The sequence below is a fragment of the Hippopotamus amphibius genome, chromosome 4 (genome assembly GCF_030028045.1).
Source record: "Hippopotamus amphibius kiboko isolate mHipAmp2 chromosome 4, mHipAmp2.hap2, whole genome shotgun sequence".
Classification (NCBI taxonomy): Eukaryota; Metazoa; Chordata; class Mammalia; order Artiodactyla; family Hippopotamidae; genus Hippopotamus; species Hippopotamus amphibius.
The window spans coordinates 156200402-156226207 of NC_080189.1; the positions used below are offsets into that span (position 1 = coordinate 156200402).

The 25806-nt window shown below is 45.4% G+C and overlaps 1 protein-coding gene across 1 annotated transcript in view; it reads right to left on the minus strand.

The window, feature by feature from the left end:
• The window catches only part of SLC8A3 (solute carrier family 8 member A3), a 151115-nt gene that overhangs the window by 117238 nt on the left and 8071 nt on the right, over positions 1-25806 (minus strand). The window contains exon 2 of the mRNA XM_057733427.1: positions 12907-14752. Within this exon, the coding sequence (XP_057589410.1) occupies positions 12907-14690 (1784 nt within the window). The 5' untranslated portion in view covers positions 14691-14752. The remainder of the gene's footprint in view (positions 1-12906; positions 14753-25806) is intronic.

Consider the following 25806-nt stretch of genomic DNA (forward strand, 5'->3'; position numbering starts at 1 on the left):
GCTCCCTGCGCAGTGGCAGGGAGCTGTCATTACAAGGCCCAGATAGGACATAATGACAGGCTCCCTAGAGGGAGCTCCTAATTGAATTACAGGGTGTCTCCTGAGCATCAAAGGCAGCCTGTGCTCAGAGGTAGCAGGGCAGCCCAGGAACAGCCCCTCGGCGGAGCTGGTGCTGGGCAGGGGTCAGGCTGGGGAGGAGCTTAGCTGCCTGAAGCCAGAGGGCTCCATGGATCTTGCCAACATTGGGAGAGAAGAGGAGGAAGGCATGGACAGTGGGGGATGGTGGGTATCCCTGGACCTCATATCTAAGAGGTATGTTCAAATCCCAGATCCCCTGGGCTTGCTACAACCGGGAGGTGATATAGAGCCAGAGGAGAGGCCAGGAATTCACTCTGTTCATTCATTCATTCACTTGTTCAACAGACATCTTTTGTGTCCCTATGATGTGTGATGGAGAAGAACAAAGTACTGCTCTGAGCTGAGGACGCAGCCTGCCCAGGGACTGTTTACTCCTGAGGTCAGCTTCTACTTCTACCCATGCATGTCCCACAAGCTAAAGCCAACCAGCCCTCTTCTTCTTCTTCTTCTTTTTTAATGCATCTTTATTGGAGTATAATTGCTTTACAATGTTGTGTTAGTTTCTGCTGTACAACGAAGTGACAGCTTTATTTATACATATATCCCCATATCTCCTCCCTCTGGAGTCTCCCTCCCACCCTCCCTATCCCACCCCTCTAGGTCATCACAAAGGACCGAGATTATCTCCCTGTGCATGTAGCAGCTCCCCACTAGCTAGCTATTTTGCCTTTGTTAGTGTATATATGGCAATGGTACTCTCTCACTATGTTCCAGTTTCCCCTTCCCGCCCTGTGTCCTCTAGTCCTTTCTCTACAACTGCATCTTTATTCCTGCTCTGCCACTCTGTTCATCAGTACCATTTTTCCAGATTCCATATATATGTATTAGCATACGGTATTTGTTTTTCTCTTTCTGTCTTACTTCACTCTGTATGACAGTTTCTAGGTCCATCCACCTCACTACAAATAACTCAATTTCATTCCTTTTTATGGCTGAGTAATATTCCATTGTGTGTGTGTGTGTGTGTGTGTGTGTGTGTGTGTGTGTACACACACCACATCTTCTTTATCCATTCATGTGTCGATGGACATTTAGGTTGTTTCCATGTTCTGGCTACTGTAAACAGTGCTGCAATGAACATTGTGGTACATGTATCTTTTTGACTTATAGTTTTCTCAGGGTATATGCCCAGGAGTGGTACTGGCATAAAAACAGAAATATAGATCAATGAAACAGGATAGAAAGCCCAGAGATAAACCCATACACATATGGGTACCTTACCTTTGACAAAGGAGGCAAGAATATACAATGGAGAAAAGACAGCCTCTTCAATAAGTTGTGCTGGGAAAACTGGACAGCTACATGTAAAAGAATGATATCAGAACACTCCCTAACATGATACAGAAAAATAAACACAAAATGGATTAAAGATCTAAATGTGGGGCTTCCTAGGTGGTGCAGTGGTTAAGAATCTGCTTGCCAATGCAGAGGACATGGGTTCAATCCCTGCTCCAGGAAGATCCCACATGCTGTGGAGCAACTAAGCCTGTGTGCCACAACTATTGAGCCTGAGCTTTAGAGCCCGTGAGCCACAACTATTGAGCCCGTGTGCTGCAACTACTGAAGCCAACGTGCCTAGAGCCTGAGCTCTGCAACAAGAGAAGGCACAGCAGTGAGGAGCCTGCGCACCACAACAAAGAGTAGCCCCCACTCGCCGCAACTAGAGAAAGCCCGTGTGCAGCACGAAGACCCAACACAGCAAACAAACAAACAAACAAACAAACAAATAAATAAATAAGTAAATTTACTTTAAAAAAAAAGACCTAAATGTGAGGCCAGACACTATAAAACTCTTTGGGAAAACATAGGCAGAACACTCTATGACATAAATGAGAGCAAGGTCCTTTTTGACCCACCTCCTAGAGTAATGGAAATAAAAACAAAAATAAACAAATGGGACCTAACGAAACTTAAAAGCTTCTGCACAGCAAAGGAAACCATAAACAAGATGAAAAGACAACCCTCAGAATGGGTGAAAATATTTGCAAATGAAGCAACTGACAAAGGATTAATTTCCAAACTATATAAGCAGCTCATGCAGCTTAATATCAAAAAAAACAAACAACCCAATCCAAAAATGGGCGGAAGACCTAAAGAGACATTTCTCCAAAGAAGACAAACAGATGCCCAGGAGGCACATGAAAAGCTGCTCAACATCACTGATCATTAGAGAAATGCAAGCCAAAGCCACAATGAGGTATCACCTCACGCCGGTCAGAATGGCCACCGTTAAAAAAATCGAGGAATGATAAATGCTGGAGAGGGTGCAGAGAAAAGGGAACCCTCCTGCACTGCTGCTGGGAATGTAAACTGATACAGCTACTATGGAGAACACTACGGAGATTCCTCAAAAAACTAAAAATAGAACTACCATACGACCCAGCCGTCCCACTCCTGGGCAGCCCTTCTTCTTAAGTCCTTCCGAGTTGACTGGAGGAAGGGGTGTGCGAGTCACCTTTAATGACTCCAAACGGAATCCTGACAAAAGGCAGGAGGGAGGGCCTGTGTGGCTGAGGCGCCGCTGTCCCCCTTCCATAGCAACTGTACACGCGCTCCCTTCCCTGCCAGCCTGGGCATGCCCTGAAGACAGGCATGGTGCCTCTGCTCACTGCGCTCAGCCCATCCTGAGCGACGGGCACCTGCGGAGGGAGGGTTTTCATAGGCTCGCCGGGGGCTGCTGGCAGGAGCCACCTTCACTCTCTTACCATCCTCCTCCTCTAACCATTGGTGCTGGATGCCCTCAGACACCCGGGTCACAGCCTCAAAGGAGGCCCCTCGATCTGAACACATGGTCCTGAGCCAGCCTTGCCCTGTTCCCCAGGCAGCAGGCCAAAGCATCATCTGTTGATGGTTCCTGATGGTGAAGTGACACACAAACAAGGATCCTGTGTGTACCAGCCGGGGCAAGGGTGGGTCTGAGCCAGCAGTCAAGAGTGATGAGTCCAGATTTCTGAGCTGGGCATTAAGGAGTCTATTTGGCCCTTGCCAAATTCCTTGGGCCCAGTTGCCCCTGAACTAAAGTACAGCCAACTCTTGCTGTTAAGGAAGAGATGTCCTCTTAACTCCTTCCATATGAGAAGAAAGCCTGCTGCTTTCAGCTTCAGGACCTTATTCTGATGCTAAAATACGTAACATAGTTGAAAGAATGTGGGATTTATAAGCAGATCTTACAAGGGTCAGGTTTGGATACTGACCCTTAAAATCTCTGTGTTCTAAGGTAAATTAATATTTCTTAAATTCAGTTACTTCATCTGAAAAAAGTGATAATATTAACCCTAAAGGTACGACAAATCCTTTACTTTTAAAATATTTTCATGCAAATATTAGAGGTTTTATTATGTAAGAAAAATAACAACAATAGTAATTTTCCCCAAGGTCTAAACAATGCTGAAGCCTAGATAATCAATCAATACTGTGTCCTATATTCTCATATATTCTCCAGAATATTTGGATCTCCCCAGGGTGGGGGGGGGGGGTCACCTCTTCAAAACAACTGTAAACAATTAGTGCCTAATATTTTCAAAGCATCTTACATCAATTTGTTCCTTTGAAAGTCAGCCCGTGGCTGTGCTCATTCTACTTTCTCCTCAGTCCCCAAAATAGAAAGTGTGTATTCTTCCAACAGTCCTCACAGGTTAATTAAAATGTCATTTCTGTCTACTTTGGCTACAACTGTATTAACTCACTGTTGTCATGCTAGTTATTTTTTTGCTATATTTTATGAAAAAATGGAAATCTAATTAATTTTCAGCTAAGAATCTTCTAAAACCTGGGATCTGTGAGGCGTGGTAGATAATTAAAATGGCCTGTGATGAGGAGCTGGTTGCGAACCATTGGTCAAGTTTAGGAAGCCCACTAGGTTAGCAAGCGTTCTGGAAGATTCTGGTCTGATAAGAAAGTTATCTGCATCATGTGTCCAGGGGGGATTTATGTCCCTGTGGCTTCATCCAGGGTCTAGAAGAAGCGTCTGTGTTATGCAGGATGAAGAGGAGAGTGAGCCAATGAGGTTTTTCCCACTAGCACTGGCCCAGTATTGGAGAGATGGTGACATCTTGATGCTAATGCACCTCAGTGAAAGGGAGACTCCTACTTTCTTTATCCCATGAAGGTCTTTCCGTCTCTCCTCCCAGGACTAGAGTTGGCAGTTATTTGGCTTTTCTTCTCACAACCACAGCTGAGTCCAGATACAGCCTCAAAAATCCTTTCCAAGATGGCCCCCTGGACAGCCACGAAGGACTGACTGGAGCTGACACAGAAAGAGTCCTCTTTTACACCGAGCCCTGTGCCCTGAGACACGGACACCTGACAGCGTCACACACTGTGCCACCTGGAGATGAGAATACTCTGGCTTCCGGGGAGTTCCTGGAAAGGCATCCAGTTACAGCTGCAAAGATCGGGGGTGGGGGTGCCTACTGGCTCGGGCTAAGTCCAGCAGACCAGCTGTCTAGCAGGGGAGGGGTGGGGAGGGAAAGGCTGTCATTCTATCCCTGGTGAGCATGAGTGGCAGGGAAGCTTTCTGTCCTGGTCGGGAACACGGGCTGCTTGGAAACCCAAACCCAGGAAGAGGCTTTTACAGTGACTCAGTACCCAAATAATGCACCTGAAAATGACGGCAGACTATCTTCTGATGCTAGTCTCCTGGGGAGGACAGACCAGAAGAGGGCAAAGGGAGAGGAATGACCCTGGTAGCCTTGAGATTTGTGTCCCTGAGCATCACCCACTAGGAATGTCTTCTGTTGATCTGGGCAGAGGCCAGTTTAATCTCGGCTGCTGAGTCTGTGGTCAGCTTGATGAATACGGTAGGGCTGAGGGCTCCAGAGGTGGCAATTTCTCCCATTCTCCAGCCTACCACCCTAGCGCTGACCACTGTAAAATCAGTGTTCTACTGGAGGCACTGCAAACCTTACATACTGTGTCAGTTTTGAGGTGACAGATGACTGTCTCACCTGGGACTTCCTTCTAAGTGACACTGTCCACCACTTAGAGACACAACTACTTAGGTAGCTTACCATGGAAAGCCTTGGGCGTCTTCAGTTTCCCACTCCATCACCCAATTACGGCAGTATCACTGTCAAGTTGGGGGTGGGCAGAAACTTGGCTTGACACAGGGCAATCAATGCATATCTGGCCGGTGGCCTTTGACATAGTTAAGTCAGAAAAAAAAAGGCAGGGAGTGGAAGAGGAGGACAACAGAGTCTCTCCCTTGAGATCTGAACTAGAAGAATAGAAGGATCGTTCCAGGCAGCACACAGGTCTGTTGGGCTGTGAGGTACGAGCAAAGCAATGAGGGAGAAGGCCATGGAGAGAAGCAGAGGCGCCAGGAGACAGAGACCACGTGGCCTAGAGGGAGAGCATCAGAAAGAGAAGGTGGTCTCTAGGGCTTCCGCAGCCTCTGATGCCTTTCTGATACCAGTTCCAGTCTATGCTGGATCCTTACAACTCAACCTTCTTAACAGTCAAATACTTTGTGGTAAAGGGAAAAAAAAGAGCACCAGAGTGAGTGGTTTGTTTCCTGGGAGATATCAGTCTTCCTGGTATTATCGTGAGGCTAGTTCTTTCTAAAGGGTCCAGATGCCAGGCTTTCTAAAGGGATACCCACAGCACACTCTGGGTCACGCGAAGAAATCACAGATCAGACAGTAGACAGAAGGTGATCCAAATACAGACGCCAATAGTGTGAAAGAAGGGGACATAGGGCATAAGATAAGAGTAAGAGAGGAGACGGGACTCAAGGACGTGGGGAGGAAGGCACTGAGCTTGAGCAGGAGTGAAAACCACAGCACAAGCCTCAGTAGTGCCTGGAGCATATACGCTAGAGAAAGAAAAGACGCAGCCGAGGACACTTAGAAGAGAGAGCAAGCATAAGAAAACGGCTTCCAAACAGAAAGGAAGGTACAAGCAGGGAAATAAAGTGAACACATAGAAGACTGGCAGCCGGGGCCAGGGTTTGCCCCTAGGGGCAGTGGCAGGGTACACCCTGCATCATGACAGCTCAGAAAGAGGGGGTCGGGTGGTAGTGGGGGCCCCAAGGAGAAATCACACAGGATACATGAGGGGGAAACCAACAGGGAGACACATCAAGACCAAGAGTCCTGGGAAAAGATGGACTGCTACGGAGAAATGGCAGAATTAGTCATCCCTAATCCATAATTCGTTCCACAGCCATATTCTGAGGAGGAAGTTACTATCAAGATGCCACTCATTTTGAAAGCACCAACTAAAGAGTCTATTTTAGAGTGTTGTCTGTATCATAACTAACTGGTTTTTCATGAACCCTTGCCACCAAGTGGTAAGTGAACTGGGCTCAGGCAAGGGCAGGCTAACCAGTCTGTGTCCACGCACGCTGGACTTCACTAGAGAGGGTCAGGATGGTGCCACAGTGATCACTGAACTCAAATATATACACACACCTGGCGATGACTCAGTTTTAGAAAAACATTTTTCCATAATGAATACATTTTACTTTCAATTTCTTATTCTGTACTTATCTAGATAACTTCCTACTTGGGTACCTTCTTGGTAGGTGGTAGGGGTGGGACTCTAATTCCTATGAATGATAGCTGTCACTTCACCTGAGAATGTTTGCCTAGTGTTTTCCTTCATGGTCTTTTAACAAAATTCTCAAACTACGTGATTCCTGCAAGATGTTTCTGGACGGTGCAAAATTTAAATACAGGGACTTTGTTCTGTTTGCAGGTCAAGGAGTTCTCTCTCTCCAACTATCAGTTACATACTACTGGCTCTATGCCAACTTCTGGTTGGGTTCTGGAAGCACAGGTTAGTTTTTCTTTTAAAAAGACAAGAAAACAACACGTTGAATAAACTGAAGACTGCAGCTCTGAATTCTACTCCAGTCCTCGTGGAGTTGATAGGGACAGAGTCAAAGGGTGGAGAAGGAATGAGTGCTCATGTATGACCCAAATACACCTGGGAAGTTGATGACAGTTGGATGACAAGCAAGAGTCCTCCCCACTTTGCCCAAGTATCCCTTTCCATTATGCTTGTGAGTGAATGAGAAAACTTTGACCTTAAGAGCCAGAAGAGTCGAGACAAATGAAGCAAGGCCCATGGCAGGACCTACATCGTCATTCCTTTATTATTACCTGAAGCTCCAACTAGCATCATTCCAAGCAGTGCAGAGGAGAGTCTGCTTTGAGGCTGAGACAGTTTCATTTTCTGATTGGCTGGTCATGAGATCATCTCCAATCACAGTGTGCCTTTCTCCTCAAACCCAACCTGACAGTCTCCCTGGCAAAATCTCCAACTCTGCACCCTGAGTTTTCTCATACCAGAGGGCAGACCAAAGTGAGAAGACCCAGGGCAGGCACACTGAATGCTCTGCTGTAGAGAGTCCCTGACCAAGTCAAGTAGAGGGGTGCTGCCTGATCCAGTATTGCCAGGGATTTTGTACCCTTAGACCCCAAAACAAATTAACCAGGAAGACTCTGGACTTCCTGGAGCTCTTTACAGACATGTAAGGTTTAAGTATACTTGTGGTGCTTTATGGATACTAAAGTTGGAATATGTCACTCTTTGACATATTCTTTGGCAATTTCAGTAATTAAGAAGAAAAGAAAAAAAAAACAAAAACCAGGACCTGGGCCCTTTCTGGGCACAACATTCAAACCTTCTGCTAAAGAGTCCCCATAGCCTCTAATCACCCCTTTGGGCCCAAAAGAGAGAGAACTGCAGTTGAACAACCCTGCCTGAAGTGTTCCACTGTACTGCTAAGTCCCCCCACCTAACCACTGGCTCACACATGGACCTGGTGACCGACTTCTTCAGGACCTTCCTCGGGACCACTCTAAGCCAAGGACACAGCTCCACTGTGAGTTCCACGAAGCCACGATTCTGGTGACTGACTGTTTACCTAAAGCTAGGAAGAGAGCTTGTTCCTGGAAGTCAGGCACTGAAGGTAGGAGGAAGGGCCAAGGGAAGGATGCCAGCTAAGCAGGAAATATCTCTACTTCCACTGCACTCCCACCCATACTAAGCGTGCAGTTTGTGAATTTTCTCAAGCACAGAAAGGGCATTCTAGAGCCAAATAATCTTCCTCCGTGGCCAGATGAAGACTATCCCAACCCCCTGCTGAGCCAAAGAAAGAGAGAAAAGCCCGCTACATTTCAGTCATCTTGCAGAATGTAAAAATTGTATCCTGGATAACTCCAGATTTGTGTAGGTTTTGATGGGAAGATGCCTTGGGCTGAAACTTTACAGGGAAAGCACCCCTGGAAGAGAATGGCCTACATCATTCTGGAAAAAAAAAAAAAAACTGCATTATTTCACGGAACAAGGTCTAGCCTGAAGTTAACCATCACCAAAAGATGTCTCAGCTACACCTGTCATCTTTTTTCAGCAAGAGATCACTAAGGTAAATCTTTTTAAAATTTTTCTATGGGCTCAATAGTTTCCTTCCTGAATAGTTTCAAGGTGAACCAAGAGATTAAAAATAGTCCATAATACATTATTATTCTTAGTTAAGATATTAGTCACATTACACTCCCAGAGGCTTTTTCACCCAAGAATTTCCATATTCTTTCCAAAGTTAACATTTTGATGGATAAAAATAAAGTAGAAAACTTCAAGTTGCGAGGGGGAGATATTAAATCAGTAGCATCTAAAAAGTCCTTTCTAAAGTCTAACTTTCTATCCTATCGACCTGTATGATCCTGGACAAGTCACTTTGCATCTCTTATTCTCAACTTCATAATCTGTAAAACTGGGAGGTCAGATACCTTCCAGTTTTAACATTCTAATTTGCTTGGAAAATGCATGGTACAGCTATTACTCCTTTCCTCTTCGAAGGAGGCCTATGCTATTTAATTATAGTAGATGTTGGCATTTGCATATTTGACATCTGTGGCTTTGACTATTCCCAGAGACCCCAAAGGCCAATGAACAGCAATAATCTTATTTTTGCAGAGGCACGCTGTGAGCTTGGGGTACAAAAGCCAGTCACGTGTTCAGTGAGTGAGATTAACATGCTGGCAAGCACCCGTATCTCGGTAAGGTTTTATTATTATCTGCAGGAGGCTCAGAAGCCATAATCCCCAGGATGTGCTGCAGTCATAGTCACAAGGGTATGGACTCTTCTGGAGCACGAAGAGGTCAATAGTATCCCTTTCAGATATCACGAGTTTATTGTAAGTTACCTTTAAAGTAATCACGTCCTCCCCGCCGCCTCCCACTTCAACTACTTCACTACTACATCCTTAATGAAGGTGACTTTAAAAACTTTTAGTGGTGTCACACACACAATGAAGAACTTTCATTCCCCTTTTACTGAGCTTATCTCAACCATTCCTCTCCCAGGTGTTTTGATTTGTCCGTATACCTTGTATCCTCTCCACTGGAGAATAAGATCCTTGGGAGCTGAAATGCCAGCTTATCTTAGTCACTTATTTCTTTCCAGTACCTCGTAATGTACCTAGGATATAGCAGATATTTAATAAATATCTGTTGAAAGACTGAGCACCTTTGATGAGCAGGCTCTATGCTAAAGATGCATTTTCTTTATATTTGTATGTAGTACTTATCACAATCCTGAAGGATAGATATTATTGTTACTATCATTCCAACAAAATATCTGGAACTCAGACAGCTGAAGTGACTCGTTAAAGTTACACAGCTAGTGAGTGATGGATTCACACCTGTTTGTCAGATGCCAAAGTTCATGTTTTTTCATCTTACCGTGGTGCTAAGGACACCTTTGAAGAAGTAAAGCACAAAACCAAATGAGTGAATTCACGGATCTGATATTATTGATAGAGCATAGGCCTGGCTTGATCCTGAATAGATTCAGAGGAGTATGGTGAGGGCAAAAGTGACAATGCTACCAGGCTTGGTGGGCAAATAAAGCTACACAAAGAGAGAAGGATTAGGAAGTGAAATTGTTCCAGGCATCACACAGCTTCTGTCTAAGTCCCTTGAGGGTTTCAGTTTCAGTTTCCAGATTGGTATTGCAGTTACCTGGGTCTCAGGGTAAGAGCTAGATTCTAGCCAAGATGGAGTTGAACACTGGAACTGGAAAGCAAGCACTCATGATCCAATCATGAAAGTCAGCTGAAAAGCCACTTTCCTTCCTGAGTTTCGTGGTTTGGTCAAGAGCTTTAGAGCCTTTCAGCTCTAACTTGGGACCAGGAGCATCAGGAGCTTGTTAGAAATGCAGAATCTCAAGCCCTACTCTAGACCTTTGGAATCCTAATCTGCATTTTAGCAAGATCCCTGCATTTGAGCTTATGAGTGGCTCATAAGCACATTAAAGTTTGGGAAACACTACTCTAGTATTCCTAGAAGATATTCTAAGGTCCTTTCTGGCTCCAATATTTTATGAGTTTAGATTAGTAATTTTCATGGTAACCAAAAAACTAGCATGGCTATTAATTAGGGTTGCACAGAGATCCAAGTAACCTGATCACCTCAGTTGTGTCTTCCAAACAATATTGTTAATTCATCGATATTACTACTAATGGACTTGTTTACCGAACACATACCATGTACAAGGAAGACTGCAGACAGTATCTTGAATCATTATAACAGCGCTGCATGAGAGAAATTATTATCTCCATTTTATCAATGAGGAAACAATCTCAAGTTAATAAAATTTCCCCAAACTACATGGTTAAACCAGTAGTAGAGACAGAATCCTAACCCAGAGTAATATATTTAGAGCCTGTGGGGTTTTTTTGCTGTATCATATTGCCTCTAGTTGCAAAATTATAAAGTATCAAAGTTAGGGCTCCTTTTGTGATGAGATTAGCAGGTCTTGGACTCATTCTTTTGCAATGAAGAAGGCCAAGAGGGTAGTCTAAAGTCTGCTGAAGTCTAAAAAATAATGCAAAGGAATAGATGGGAAACCCTAGAATACCTGAACCAGCATCTCAAACATGTGGAAGTTCGTATACTTTTAGAACCAGTATCACCCAGAAGTGGTCATTCATGAGGCTCATTTACACCAAGGCAGGAATCAAGCTGAAAACACACATAGGTTTGAGGAAGGTTTAGTCATATTTAGAGTTCCTAGGTGCACAATTACTAATGAGATGAAGAAATTGGGAGCCCAGCTTCTCAAAAACTACCCTTCAGTGCCCTTGGCAGAAAGGAACTGAATAGAAGGAACCACAAGTCTGCCCAGTTATGTAGTCTTGATGTCGTTTAATGCCTGCTGATAACTTCTTATCTACTGACATTGCCATAAATATGTGTGAAATTTCATGGAATTTTTCCTCCCAGCAAGGGCCTTCATTTGTATGTATAAACATTCTCCCCAGAGCACATATAAATGGAAAGTATTCTCTAGAAGGCACAGGTTTTTACTTACACTAAGTGATTATCCTTCTCAGCAAAATGACTAAACAGAGCTCTAATAAATCAATTTGTCAGTGGCTATTCCACCTCAGGAGACGGTATCCCCCATTTCATCTTTGGCTGTGGCAGGTATGACCTACACTGAGTGACTATGTCTATAGTTCAGAAAATCCTAGAGCTGGGAGGAACTGCAAAAAGAGTCAACCCCGCCTTGAGACAAGGAAAGTATCGCTATTCCCACTTTACAGATGAGAGTTTTCATTTCCCATTGAAAGTGTTTTTAGCAGGTTCTTGGAGCAGTTTGACATCCCCCACTTCCCATATATGCCTCTTATATTCTTCACACCTTCTGCTGCTACTGCTTATTGCTTGTGGATGTGAGCAGGATTTCCGAGACAAGGTTCCCCTTTCTCATCCCCTTCCTTCGTGGCCACCCTGGAAAGTCTGCCCTCTCATAAGCTGCAAATCCTGGGGAGAGTCAATCTTCCTTCTTCTTCAAAGATATCCATCTGAGAACAGGACAGAACACCCAGTACCTGATATTTCAATGGGGAGAGGCCTCGGAGTGACAAAGGCAATAGAAGTGCAAGACCCACAGTGTCTGAAGGACTAAATGGGGCAGTAACCTGAGAAGTATTTTAGGACAACACTGGAGTGTGAAAAGAGATGACCACACAGAAAATGTATTTTTTACCACAATTCCTAGGAGGCTTCTCCTCCACTGCTTAGCCAGACTTTAGAGCTTAGACCTGTGACTAAAGACAGGTGGCTGCTGCCCTGGGAGCTCCGCTTTTCCAAGATACTTCCAGGACCCAAGGCATACTGATTCATCTCACCTAGACCGGGCAAACCTCACACCATAAAATAGCCTACTGATGTTTAAAGAGACTGCCAAGTTTCAATCAATTTTGCAATTTCCAAATTGAAGGAGAGGTGTGCCTGAAATCTGCTTATACAATACAATTGCAATACGGTACTGGAAAGAAAAAAAAGGCAACGCCACTCACTTTCTTGAGGATGTCCTGATTGGGCTATCACTGTCTCAGAATGGAAAGGATTGGCTTCAAAGCTCATGTAAGCCCTTGGCCTGAGAAGAGGAGGAAGGAGAGACCCAAGCAGTCTCCTAGCTCTTGCTTCATCACAAGCATTCCCCCAAATCTGATATCAGAACCTCTGTCATCCCACACCTCCACCAGCCATCATTCTGAGTTTCAGCGGACAAATTGTTCTATGTCCTTAGATCCTGCCACAGGATTCCTTGCCCGAAAACAATTTAAAGTGAGAAAGCTGAAGGAGATTTTGGAAACAGAACCTGGCAGGAGTGTCTGCTGATCCCGCATACCTGTGATGGAACCAAAGTTTGACATTAACACAAATACAAGGAAAAGTTTTAAAGCCTGGAACAGGAGAGAAGGGAGTGGCAAGGGATGGAGGCAGATGGACTGCGGGAAGGTTACTTACAGAGTTTCATCATTCTTGAACTCCAACTCCCCATATGTGTCTTCAAAATCCTCACCACCACCCTTGGCGGTCCCTTCTACTGTCCTATAGGGGACGATGACTGTGCCCCGGGCACCCGATGTCCGCAGAACCTTGACCTCCATGACACCGATACTTTCACTGACATGAATAGTGTCACATTCAAAAGTGAAGATGCCCGCGTGGTCATCATCCAAGATGGTGACTGTGGCCACACAAGGGGACACCAGGACAGCCCGAGGCAAGGGAAGACTATTGAGTACACTGGGAGGCATCCCCTCCTCTGGCTGCTCCTCCTCTATGCGAACATTGCTCAACCTCACAAAGAAGTGTTCATCCTCCTCAAAAATGTCATCATCAATGATGCCCACAGAGAACTCCTTCTGGGTCTCTCCCGGCTTCAGAACCACAGTGCCCTCTGTGAACTCATAGTCAGCTCCTGCATTAGCAGACCCATCCTCTGTTTTGTAGTCCACATACAGGGTCTTGGACGTGTCCCCCCCTTTCCTCACCACTGTCAGGAGCACAGCCCCACAGTTCTCCAGGCACTGGTAAGAGCACGGATCAAAGAAGACCTTGGAGACAAAGTCCTCTGGCTCATCAGCGTGCACCTCGCTCATGCTAGAGGACTTTTTGGCTTGTTCTGCTGCATGCTTCTTCAGGATATTGCCAGCGCCAGTCATCATGCGGGTGGCTTGGATCCGGTAGAAAGCACGGCTCTTCTGTTGATGGGAGAGAGCGTAGTAATTGGCCATCTCTACCAGCTGATCTAAGTCCTTCTCTGGGTGTTTTTGCTTCAGATCCTTGAGAATCCGGATCATCTCCCTGCGGGACTCATCCACTTCCTTCCCTTCCAAGGGCACCAGATGCCCATCTAGGAAGTGGGAATTCATCATTTTGCCGTCCATCTCGATGCCCTTGGGGTGGTCACCCTCTGTCTCTATGATGATTCCTCGGTGTTTATCTGCACGGTACTTTTTGTGCATGTATTTGTAGAAGAGCAGTCGCCTATCTGCCACCCAGGCCAGAAGGACACACACTGGAAAGAAGAAGAGAGTGAGGAGGCCTTCCCAAACCTGGACCACACCAGGAGAGAAGACAGCCAGGATCATATAGAGCCAGATGTAGGCAAAGATGCTCCAAGCAGCAGTGACAAAGAAGACTCGTAGGTGCTTGATCTTGCGAGTCTCTCCATCGGGGATCACATAGACACAGATGCCAATGATAATGAACATGTTGAAGGCTGCGCTGCCTACAATGGTAGAAGGTCCCAGATCGCCAGCAATAAACCCATGACCACACACCTCAATTAAAGAGAGGAGGATCTCAGGAGCAGAGGAACCCAGGGCCATAAGGGTCAGATTGGAGACAGTTTCATTCCAGACCCTAATTGTGGTTGTGCTGGTCTCCCCATTGGGCTTTTTGATAGTCACCTCTCTCTCTTGAGAAGTGATGACTTCAATAGATGCCATGAAGCGATCAGCAATGATGGATACCCCGAGGAACATGTATATCAGGGCCACAAAATAGACAATGACCCTGGCAATCTTGTCTCCAAGGGAAGGGTTCTCCGGGTACCAGATTGGCAGGATGACACCCTCCTTGCAGTCTGATGACCCTGTACAGGACTCATTGTTCTGCCCTGTGCCGGGCACATCCCCTGAGCTGCCAGCCTCTGCCCGAAGACCATTCAGGAAGAGCACAAATGTAATCAGCCCAAAATGGAGGAAGGCAGAGGTGAGAGGCTGCAACCTTAACCACGCCATACACGAGACTTAGCCGCTGGCTTCCACTGCAGCACCAATGGTCCTCCTAACAGGCCAGAGACCTAGAAGAGATCAGAGAGGCAGAAAAAGGCATGAAGAAAAAGAGGACAGCAAATGGCAGGTTCCCACCAATACACACTGATGCTTCACCTTGAGTGACATATTGCACTAACACATGGGGCAGTCTCTCACTTGGAAAAATAGATGTCACTGGGAGGCACAAATAGCGGCTCTGTCCTCAGGACCATCTGGTAGACTCAGCTGAAAAATGGCTTAAAATAGTTGGGAATATTGGTAATGGAAACTTAAGTGATACCCTTTTAGTCCTGTCTCCCAATCCCTTTTTTATCTGTGAGCGTTCTCGAGAATCAGCTTAAAATTAGCCAAGTATAACACAAATCTTCATCCCCACTTCTACTGTGTCTAGAGTTTTCAGCCTTCCTTACCACACTGTCATCATACTTAAGATACTCAAGAATCTTGTACAACATAGATTTGCAGGAGCACATATTAAATTGAACTTTTATCCTGGGTTACCCCCCTCCACCCCAAATAGAACACTTTGCTCTGTGTGCGGTTGAACCCAGTTGGGAAAAACTCCTTCCCCAGATGACAAATTTAAGGGAGGTGAGCTGCAATTCTGAGATTGCTTGGGAAATCAAGAGAGTTGATTCTGTAGTGAATATTACCTGCCGCGTAGCTAAACCGAGGCCCTATAAGCTGTGCCCAAGACCCAGCCCTTAGCTCTCCAGCGAAACATCCTTGTGAAAGAGTTTAGGCATCCAGTTACAGGAAGGTGAAGCTCAGTCAGCCACTCAAATTCCAAACCCAAACATGGAAAGGGCCAAGTGGTAGAAAGCACTATAAATAACATGCAAGTGGCTCTCAAATAAGTTTTTTTTTTTCCATCTGTAGGCAAGATTTTGGTGTGAAATGCAGCCTCATCTGCGGGCCTCCAATCACTAAACGGTGAGCATGCGCTCAGAAGAATGAAAGAAATTCCGTTGAAACTACAGACTTATCTTTCTACTCAATGCCTCATTCAGATGGAATGAGAATGCAAATAATTCAGTACCAAATTCAGTACCAAAAAAAAAAAAAGCAATTTGCCCATTTTTCCTCCTCTGCTACAACCAGGTTAGGGGCACTGTGAGTAATGCAGGGATGCTGCTATTCCCTACCTGCTCCTCCTCCTTCTCTGCTGTCTCCCATCTCAGAAGATAGCACTTCCATCCACCCAGTTTCTTATGCCCGAAAACCACTGCCTGTCTGCAAGCCTTTCTTTCTCCAGTCCAGCACTGAACCCTATCAACTCTCCCCCCCATCTCGCTCATCACCGTCACAGCCCAAGCCCCCGTTACTCCTCACCAGATGAATCTACTACAGTCAACTTCTCACTGAACGCACTCCAACTCTGACCGTTCTCTACTCCATCTTCTCATACAGCCATAGTCATCTGTTTTTTAAAACCCAAATCTACACTCTCACTCCCCTGTTGGAAGCCTTTCAGCGTTTCCCCCACACTCTTAATATAAAGACCAGGATCCTTACCATGACCTGCCAAGCCTCGCCTGAGCTATCTTCCTCCTCTTCTTCCCCCTCATCTCTTGTCACTGTCCCTCTCACTGCATTTCTACGATAAAGGCCATATCAGCTCCTGGAGTACACCAAATTACTTTCCACCTCAGGACCTTTGCCCATAACATCACCCATGACCGAAATCACTGTTGCATCTTTGTATCCTGACTCTTAACAATGCTTTAGATCTCAGCTTGAGAGTCACTCTCTCAGAAAAACTTTCCTTCACCCTAAAAATGGTCAACTCCTTCTTTACTTCCTTCATGGCACTTATAACATTTTGAAATTACATATGTATTTATAGGATTATGTGATTAATGACTAACTCATCCATTAAACTATGAATGATATAAAGGCAAAGACTATGTCTATTCTGTTTATCATGGTATCCTAAATAGTTAGTAGATGTTCAGTAAACATATGTTTTGGGATAATTAAATGTGGCCCTAGGGGAGGCTTCCTCAGTACTATGGACTGAATTGTGTCTCCCCACCCCCCAGATTCCTATGTTGAAGCCCTAATCCACGATGTGACTCTATTTGGAGATAGGACTTTTAGGAGGTAGTTAACGTGAAATGAAGTCATAAGAGTGGGATCCTAGTCCAATAGGATTGGTGGCCTTATAAAAAGATGAGAGAGAGAGAGAGAGAGAGAATTCTCCCTTTTGTGAGGACACAGGGAGAAAGCGGTCATCTGCAAGCCAGGAAGAGACTTCTTTCCAGAAACCAAATTGGGCAGTATCTTGATCTTGGAATCCCAGCCTCCCAATACATTTCTATTGTTAACCCACTCAGTCTCTGGTATTTTGTTATGGCAGCCTGAGCAAACGAACACACTCAGAAATCAGCCTTCTTTAAAGTCATTTTACAATCTGAAGTATAGCCATTGTTGTAGAAAAAAATAGATCTCATAGACAAAATCCTGACTAGATTTTAGAGGCTATGTAGGAGCTCTTTAAATTCCTAAGACTTGTACTCAAAGAGAAATTCCCTTTGGGACACAGCACACCCTGGTGCATACTGTAATCCTGAAGGCCGTCCTCCCAAAGGGCTCTGTGGATTACCTTGGTTTTGTATTCCCCAGGATGGCAGCCAGCTGCTGGGACCCACATTCCCCATTAGTCCAGGGACCCAGGGTCATCGCAGCAGGTGCTCAGGGCTGTGACCTCACTCAGAAGAGAAGAGGCTATGACAATGACTGCGGAGGACTAGAGAGCCTGAAGGCGTTCGGCAGCCACATTCAAAGGCTGAAAAAGCCCTCATAACCTGTGATGCACAGAGACCCTACTCAAAGGCTTGGCACTCGCCTTGCTGGAGAAATGTGGACAGAGACGGAGCTTGGCTCCTTGCCTTGACCTCTGAAAACCCAATACTTTGTGATTTCTGATAAGCCCCACGCAGGAGGAGACAGAAGGTGGGCCCATCTGGAGCAGCTCTTTGATCAAGAGCCAACAGGGGGACAGGCGGTGGCAGCCGCATGGCTGGCCAAGCCCAGAGGGGTGGGCTCTCCACAGGTTAGGGAAGCGGGCTGGCCTGCTGCAGTCAAGGGACATGAAACATGGAGGTAGCAGAGTTATCCTGGTCAGCGGAGGATGAGGACTCCCACTGATCTTACCCACCTGGAGAATTAAGGAGGATCGTGGTCTTTACTCCCCTTGGTCCTACAGGTTTTTATGGGGACTATACGATCATGGGGTCAGAATCAGAGGTCGGTTTAGAAAGACTGTTCCCTGAGAAAACAAATGAATTGAAGGGAAGGATAAAAGAACACAAGGCAAGAAGGTGGCTAGGAATTACCTGCATCAAGTTTTTGGAATCGAAGGTGGAAAACAACCTGTGGATGCCCAGTTGTTGTTTCCAGCCCTGCCAGGAGATGGTTTCTGCCTAAGAAGTTAGAGGGAGAGGGGACATCTCTGATAACAAGCCAATGGTCATCTTTTTGTGCCATTACCTGCCCCGGCCCCAGACACTAATTGAGACAGATCCTAACCTCCTGGGGGCGTGGGGGGGGGCACTGCATCCCTCAGAGACCCAAGTGATCTTTGGTGGTTCCAAAAGGCTCTTAATCAGCCCTAAGTCAGGGAGGTGACTCAGCTTGAGACCCCCAGAATGCCCCAAATAAGGAAGATATAAATGATAGTAACTAACACTTAAAAGTGCTTATTGTATGCATAACGTACCATCCCATTTCATCATCATAACAACCCTATGAGATTTTATTCTTATTTTACATTTTGGGAAACTGAGTCTTAGTTAAGTCATTTGAGTCATTTACTCAAAGTATAAAGCAAAGAAGCAGCAGAGCCGGAGTTCACACACAGATGACCTAAAATTTACAGTCTTAACCACTCCACTTTACTAGGATGCCCCAATCTGTTGCAGAACGTCCACGAGCCCCAATCAGCTTCCAGTCTTCTGTAGACTGAGAAGCAATAGGACTGCCCCACGTCCCCTCACAGGGGAGACCCACCATTTGGTAGAGCTACCCTGTCCCCAGTTTTCCTGGGGGTGTCCTGGTTGCCCAAGGCCGTCTCCCACCCAAATATTCTCCTGCCCATCGGTTCAGTTTGACAAACATTAACAAACGCCTGTGATTTGCCAGGCCTGGTACTAGATGCTGGTGAGCAAAACAAAACTGATCCAAGGTTTGCCTTTGAAGGCAGCACCCAGCAGGGTGGAGAGCTGCACGCACAGGCGCTTCTCCCATCATCAGTGAAGGCACGGGCAGAATGCTGCCAACACCAGGCGGGCACTGCGCCAGCCTCGGGATTCAGGGAGGCGTCCTGAAGGAGGTGATCCCTGAAATGAGGCTTCAAGCATGGGTGAGATTTCGTTAAAAAAAAAAAAAAAAAGAAGAAGAAGAAAGAAAGAAAAAGAAAATGGGAAAGGCATTTGAGTAAAAGGGAAGAGCCCAACCGAAGACACGGAGCCATGGAAAAGCCTGCTGTGTGCACAGGATTATAGGGAATTCAGTGTGAGGCAGGAGGGGCAGAAGATGAGGCTGGACGTGGAGGGAGGGCCCAATTCATGGCAAGTCTTATATGCCAGGCTGAGAAGATGGGATTTTATCCTAAGGGCAGTGAAAAGCCAATGATAGGATTTTGAACAGGAGAATGACATGGTCTGACTTGTATTTCAGAAAAACCAATTTGGCTAAAGGGTTTAGGAGGGCTGTAAGAGGGACAAAACCAAAGCAGGAAGATCAGTGAGAAATCTATTGGGAACAGAACAGACACAGATAAAGAGGGTGGGCCTAGGGTATAGTCTGCTTAGGATGACCCTCTGCCCCCTCAGCTTATCCCATGGCCTCTCATCTTTTTCCTGGATTATTTTCCTAACACCCCCGGGGCCATCTGCAAGGTGTCTGTGTCCTCAGCAGTGGCTCCTGACATCTTTTAATATCACTGGCAAATTTAATTAAAGTCACCGTTCCTCTGCTCTTCCAGATCATTAATAAAACAGTGCCACCAGGCCAGACTGAGCAAATTCTCCCTGCTGCTACGCCCTCCACTTTCTCCAATGGGAACGCTGCTCTGGGCCTGTCACCAGCCTGGGTAGACTCGTCCTGCTCTGCTTCTAAATCTGGGCCCCTGCACAGGCGTCACAGCCAATTTACATTAAAGTTTTAGGTGCAGCCAGGCTGCACTGGATCTGAAGTGTCACCCGAGTCCAAGAACATTGCATCTTCTCCTGTACTTCCTCTGCCTACAGGGGATGAGAGTCTGCAGAGTCCTCTCCATGGCAATGCTCTCCCAGAAACACAGGAACTAAATTCCCGGCACTCTCAAAGAGTAGGAAAGATGTGACCTCGGCTGCTTAGGTAGTTTGGCTGCCACAATTGGAACTTGGATCCAAGGAGGAAAATATAATGATGCTGCTTTTCGTGCATTATGACCTCTTTGAATCTTCAGAGGGAAAAAGTTAATGTTATCATCATACCTGTTTTACAGATAAGCAAGGGCCTGGGGAGGTGGGGTGAGTCTTTCTGAGTGTAGAGCCCTCGCTACAAGCTTGGAGTCTGTACATACTCCAAGGCAGCCTGGAGCAGTGGTAGAGACCCAAATCTGAAATCAGGAGGCAAGAACTTTCTTCCCAGCTCTGCCTCAACAAGCTAGGAGACTCTGAAGGGCCAGTGGACCTCTTCTGGCATCCTCAACCAGAAAATTTGTATTGGGTTGGATAATCTCCATAGTTCCTTTGAGTCAAAAATGTTTTGATGGCAGGCAGGGCCAGCTCTCACAAAAGGCAAAGAAGTGAAGGCACACATTTAAGTTAGGTTGGCCCAGGGCAGTGTGAGAGCCAGGGACTCCCAAGGAGACCTCAGAGGTTAAGAGATTAAGTTAAGGGATGGTGGTAGGAAAAGGGGACCCCCAAAAGGCAAGGAGAGCCTACATTCTGGATTTACCCAAAGCACCTTGGATCAAACCTATTTGTTAAACAATTGCTCTTTGAATGCCCATTCTGGACCAAGCACTGTACTAGTGATTGGGTGTACAGCCATGAACGAGCTACACCACATTCCCAACCTTACAGCATTTATCTTCTGATAAGGGGTTGAGACGAGAAAGGAATTATGGGCATAACTGACTACAATGATGTCATGGGAAATACTGTCTTTTTCTCGTTCTGCTCTAAGCTCTCAAGTCGACCACTGCACAGCTGCCTCAAACCTTGTAGACAGTGGCTGCAGTGCAGCAGGGCTTTATAATATCGAAAACCTTGCAGTAATACATGATATGGTTGGTATTTTACTGTTTTTGCTTCTCTGATCTCATGCAATTGTCATATTTTGCCTTCCTTGAAGCTCCAAACCCTAATGACATCCCAGCCATATGGTAACTTCGTAAAACCCTGCTGACTTTCTCCCAGGCACTACCACACACGAAGAGGAATCACCAGCAGGCCTCATTCTCCTCATGCTGTATATAAATAAAAGACTTTAAAAATGACAACAGCAACAATAATCAGATCTATTCATTGAGTATTTACTCTATGACTGGCACTGCTTTAGGTACTTTTATAGATGCTGTTTAATACCTAAGGAATCCACAATGATTCGGGCAGTGCTATCTGTTTTAGAAACGAGGAGACTTGCGCCCAAAGATTAATAACTCACCCAAGGTCTACTAGCTGAGCAAGTGTCACAGCTGAGCTATGAAACTTCATACGTCAAATGCCAAAATCTAAAAGGGATGGTGGAAAAATAGGGTGAGAATCTAGAGTCCTCAGGTTAAGAACCTATGGCCCTAGAAACCTCTGCCTCCTCCGGGAAGCCTTCCCTGATAATGCCCTCTTCTTCCACCTTCCAAATGAGTCATTTTCTCCTCTGTGTTCCTCTAGGACTTTGATGACCACAGAAGTACTTGTGACACATTGTCACATTAACTTGGGCTTATCTGTCTACATGTCCATCTCCTACACTCTTAGAGAAACTCTCTCAGGGATTCCCACTCAATGTAGGGGCTTTTTTTTAGCAAGTGATCACACTCAGCTGATAGAGCTAAGAGATTGGACCTGATCTCTAATATCCTCTCTGCCTCTAAAATTCTCTGATTCCAAGGCTTGTTGATTCTATTTGAAGGTTTACCAGACTCTGTGGAAGCTAGAGGACTTTGCCCTCTGTAAGTCCTTGACAGATCTGGAGAGTCACAAACCATGAGAGGGGGCCAGGGAGAAAGGAAGAGAAAGGGCTTTGCCCACCTAATTCAAGTTCTGCTTCTCGCACTGCTGGATCTACACCTGCACGTAAGTCATCCTCCACATTGGAGGCAATAATGGAACTAGGATCACATGCTAGAGAGGGCTGTACATTAGAATAACTTTGGATCTCTAAAACATACAGATATCTGGATCCTACTCCAGACCTAAGTTTTGGACTCTCTGAGAGTGGAGTCTAGGTATTTAGGCTTTTAAAAATTCCTTAGTTGATTTTGAGGTACAGCCAAGGTTGAGAATCCTAGGAGAGAAGAAAAGGAACATAGCTTGACTAAGACATTTGCATCTCAGGAATTCCAATCATTAGGGACTTTCTTTGGACCAAAAGAAGGACTCTTAGTGTATCATGAGTTGACTCATAAATAGGTAGCACAAAGACTTTCTATACACTCGATAAACATCCCACCCTCCTGGACTCTCACTTCTTTCATACCTTGCCAAAGACAGTCAGCATCAACTCCCTACCCATATAAATAGATTTTTCCTTTGTTTCTCCCTAAACCTGCTGTCTGCTTAATTTACACTTTTACTAAAGAAATAGAAAAGACCCAGAGTTCCCTTTTCTACATGGGAAGATGGTGCTACTCACCCATTTTCAGTAAGACATATTTCTAAGTATTTTCTCTTTCGTAGGTGATAGCTTATGTTGACTTGTCCATGCTTTTCCTCAAGCCATTTTTGTTTGTTCAGTAATTCGTTTATTCATTTATACATGCACGCATTTGGAACCCAGTCCATGTGGCGCAGGGCAACTTTCACCAAATTATGATGAGAAGGTTACTCTGCTTCTTACCTAACTCATTTTTTTTTTGGCATATTCAAAAAAATCAGAATGAAAGTTCCTAGAGGGTAGACATTTTTATCTGTTTGGTATTTCTATATCCCCAGTGTCTAAATCAGTACCTGGCATAGAGTGGGTGCTCAGTGTATACTCAGTGAATGAATAGAAACATGAATAAATATGCAAAAATAGAAGGCATAATAGCCAGTGATTTCTCCCACTCTTGGCAGTGTTCAAATGGAGCATCCCATCTGTCAGGGATGCTGTGAGCAAGGTTTCTCCAATTTGAGTTATATGAACAAAATGTAATCCCCCCCTGAGGAGCACACACTTCACTGGAGAACAGTGACAGAAAACCAAATTACAACAAAATGAGTCCTAGATTTGGAAGCATGTGCAATGTGCCAAGACAGGACGAAGGAAGGAAGGTCAAGCGCTGCCTGGGATTGTCAGAGCCAGCTTCATGGACCAGGCAACTTTAGATCTAGGATTTGAAGAATGAATAGGGGTTAACTGGGTTGAAGCCAGTGCACCTCAAACAAAGGTAAGAGAAAGCCATGTTAAAGTACACGTCAGCCTCAACAAAGCAGCATTTGTATAAAGAATGGTGAGCAGGGTATCTGAAGGACAGGGCTCTTGAGAGAAGCTGCAGAGATAAGTGAGGAATAGTTTGTCGAAGCCCTCGTAAGCCCCGCCAAGGAACTGGGGCGTTACCTTGGAGGTAACAAGGAACCACTGAAAGTTTTTTAATCCCAGGAAGGACAAGATCATTGTTTTTTCCTTTGGATGGAGACCTAGACTGACGACAGTGCGGAAACTGGATAAGTGGATGAAAGTGGGGAAAGACTAGGGGCAGGAAGATGGGCTGGGAGACTCTTGTGGTGTTTGAGCGAGACGTGATCAGAACCTGAACACAGGCAATGAGAGCAGACCTGCTGAGCGGAGGCAGGGGGTTAGAGCTTTTTCAAAAGTAGAATCCATACATATTGAGGACCAACTGAAAACAGAAGATGATGGTGAAAGAGGGATGAAGAGCCACAGCCAGGACCAAACCACATCAGGCACCTTCGTCATCCCACTGGTCCTGCAAGGTTTCTCCTAATTCAGGAATCTCCAGGCCTGAAGAAGTGAGAGCTGAAAAATTCAACATAAATCCATCGAACTTGGATACCTGTTTAGCTTTAGAGACGTCCTATGACTGAGACAAATGAGGCCAGAAGAGTTCTGGGCTCTCCAGCAAGAGGACAAGGAGGCCTTAGAGCTCCACCAAGGCACCAGAATGCTCCTTAGTCTAGTCAAGGTAATAACCATTTGTTGGCTCAATAGTCCAGACTGTGATAAGTTCAGGAGATGCAGTGATGAGGCAGGTCTGGTTCCTGCTGTGGAGAAGTGCACAGAAAAGTACACAAGATCGGTATCCAAATGTGAGCACAGGGTTTTAGAAATTATAAACACTGACTGAGAATATCCATCTCCTCCCCACCCCACCCCCAACAGCCCCTGGAGGGGGTGGAATCAGATTTCTCATCTCTATTTCAAAGGAGAATGTGGTTTTACACAGAAGAAAATGAACTCATAAAATGCACTGCCCCTCCAAAATATTGCCAGCTAGAAAAGTAAAAATTATTTTTAAAAGATCCAAAATATCGAGATGGACTCAAATCCTAGATTGAGTACAAGAACGCCTGATTCTGCTCATTGATTCATGAAAACATATTTGTCAAGCACTTACTATGTGCCCATCACAGCTGTAGGTTCTCTGAAGATCATTTCTGCCCAGATGTGTTCTCAAGTTGATTGGGTGCCAAACGCGTGTCACACTCTTTTCTAGCTACTGGAGGTTCAATATTATATCTTTCACCTGGACGACTGCAAAGCTGCCAATCTTGCCACATCTGTTACAGTCTATGTTCCAGAAAAACAGCCACCATGTCTTTTAAAAATGTAAAGCAGATATGTAGATCATGCCATTCTTTGCAGCCTTCTCTTCCTGCAGAGCTCCCCACCCTTCACTGACTCCTAACTTCTAACTTCCCACCCGCAACTCCCACCACTTTGTTTTCCTGCCGCCACACTCCACGCCAGCTGTGGTGGAGTTCCCTGCAGTTTCTAGAACACATCAAGCATGTGCCTGCCCTAGGACGTTTGCATTTACTGTTCCCTCTGCTGGGAGCACCCTTACCCTGAAGATCTCCACTGATCACTTTTTGATCTCATTCGGGTCTCAGATGCCGCCTTCCCAGAGGCTTCCTGCCCTCATCGTACCTAAATACCATCCTATCCCTCCCCTCGGCACTCTGTCACGCCACTCGTCCTTTTCTTTAGAGCACACGCACTGCTGAAATCACTACTGCTTCTCTGCGTGTTCACTGGTTTATCACAGGATATAAACTCCACGGGAGTGGAAAACTTGGTCTTTTTGTTCACCACAGTACTCTCAGGGCCTTGACGGGAGCCTGGCAGAGTGAGGGTCAGTATTTGTTGAGGAGATCAAGGCTCACTCTGCAGGAGTAAGCGTTTTTGGAAAGATGCACCTGCGAGGGGAGACTTCAAGCTTCCTGGGACTTGCGGTAGAGAGGTAAATGGTTAAAGCCAATGACCTCAGCAAACAGGCAGTTTTGTTCATTTGAAAGCACCTTAGTGGATGAATTGGGGGATTGGGATTGACATATATGCACTAATATGTATAAAATAGATAACTAATGAGAACCTACTGTCTAGCACAGGAACTCCACTTCTCTGTACAGCAGAAACTAACACAACACTGTAAAACAACTATGCCCAAATAAAAAACTAAACTAAACTAAAATAAAGCACCTTAGTATTTGGAGGGCAGTTGTGAGGCTGTTTCTAAACACATTTCATTCTCTCCATCTTCACCCTCTCATGGGCACCTTACTTTTCCTCCAGAGTGTGTGGCCTCATGATAACCAACCTTCAGCACACTATTCACTTCACAAATACCGACCGACAGTTGACAAAGGCCTTCTCACTCACATGATCTCATTTAATCCTCATGAGGATGTTCATACAGCTAAAGAAA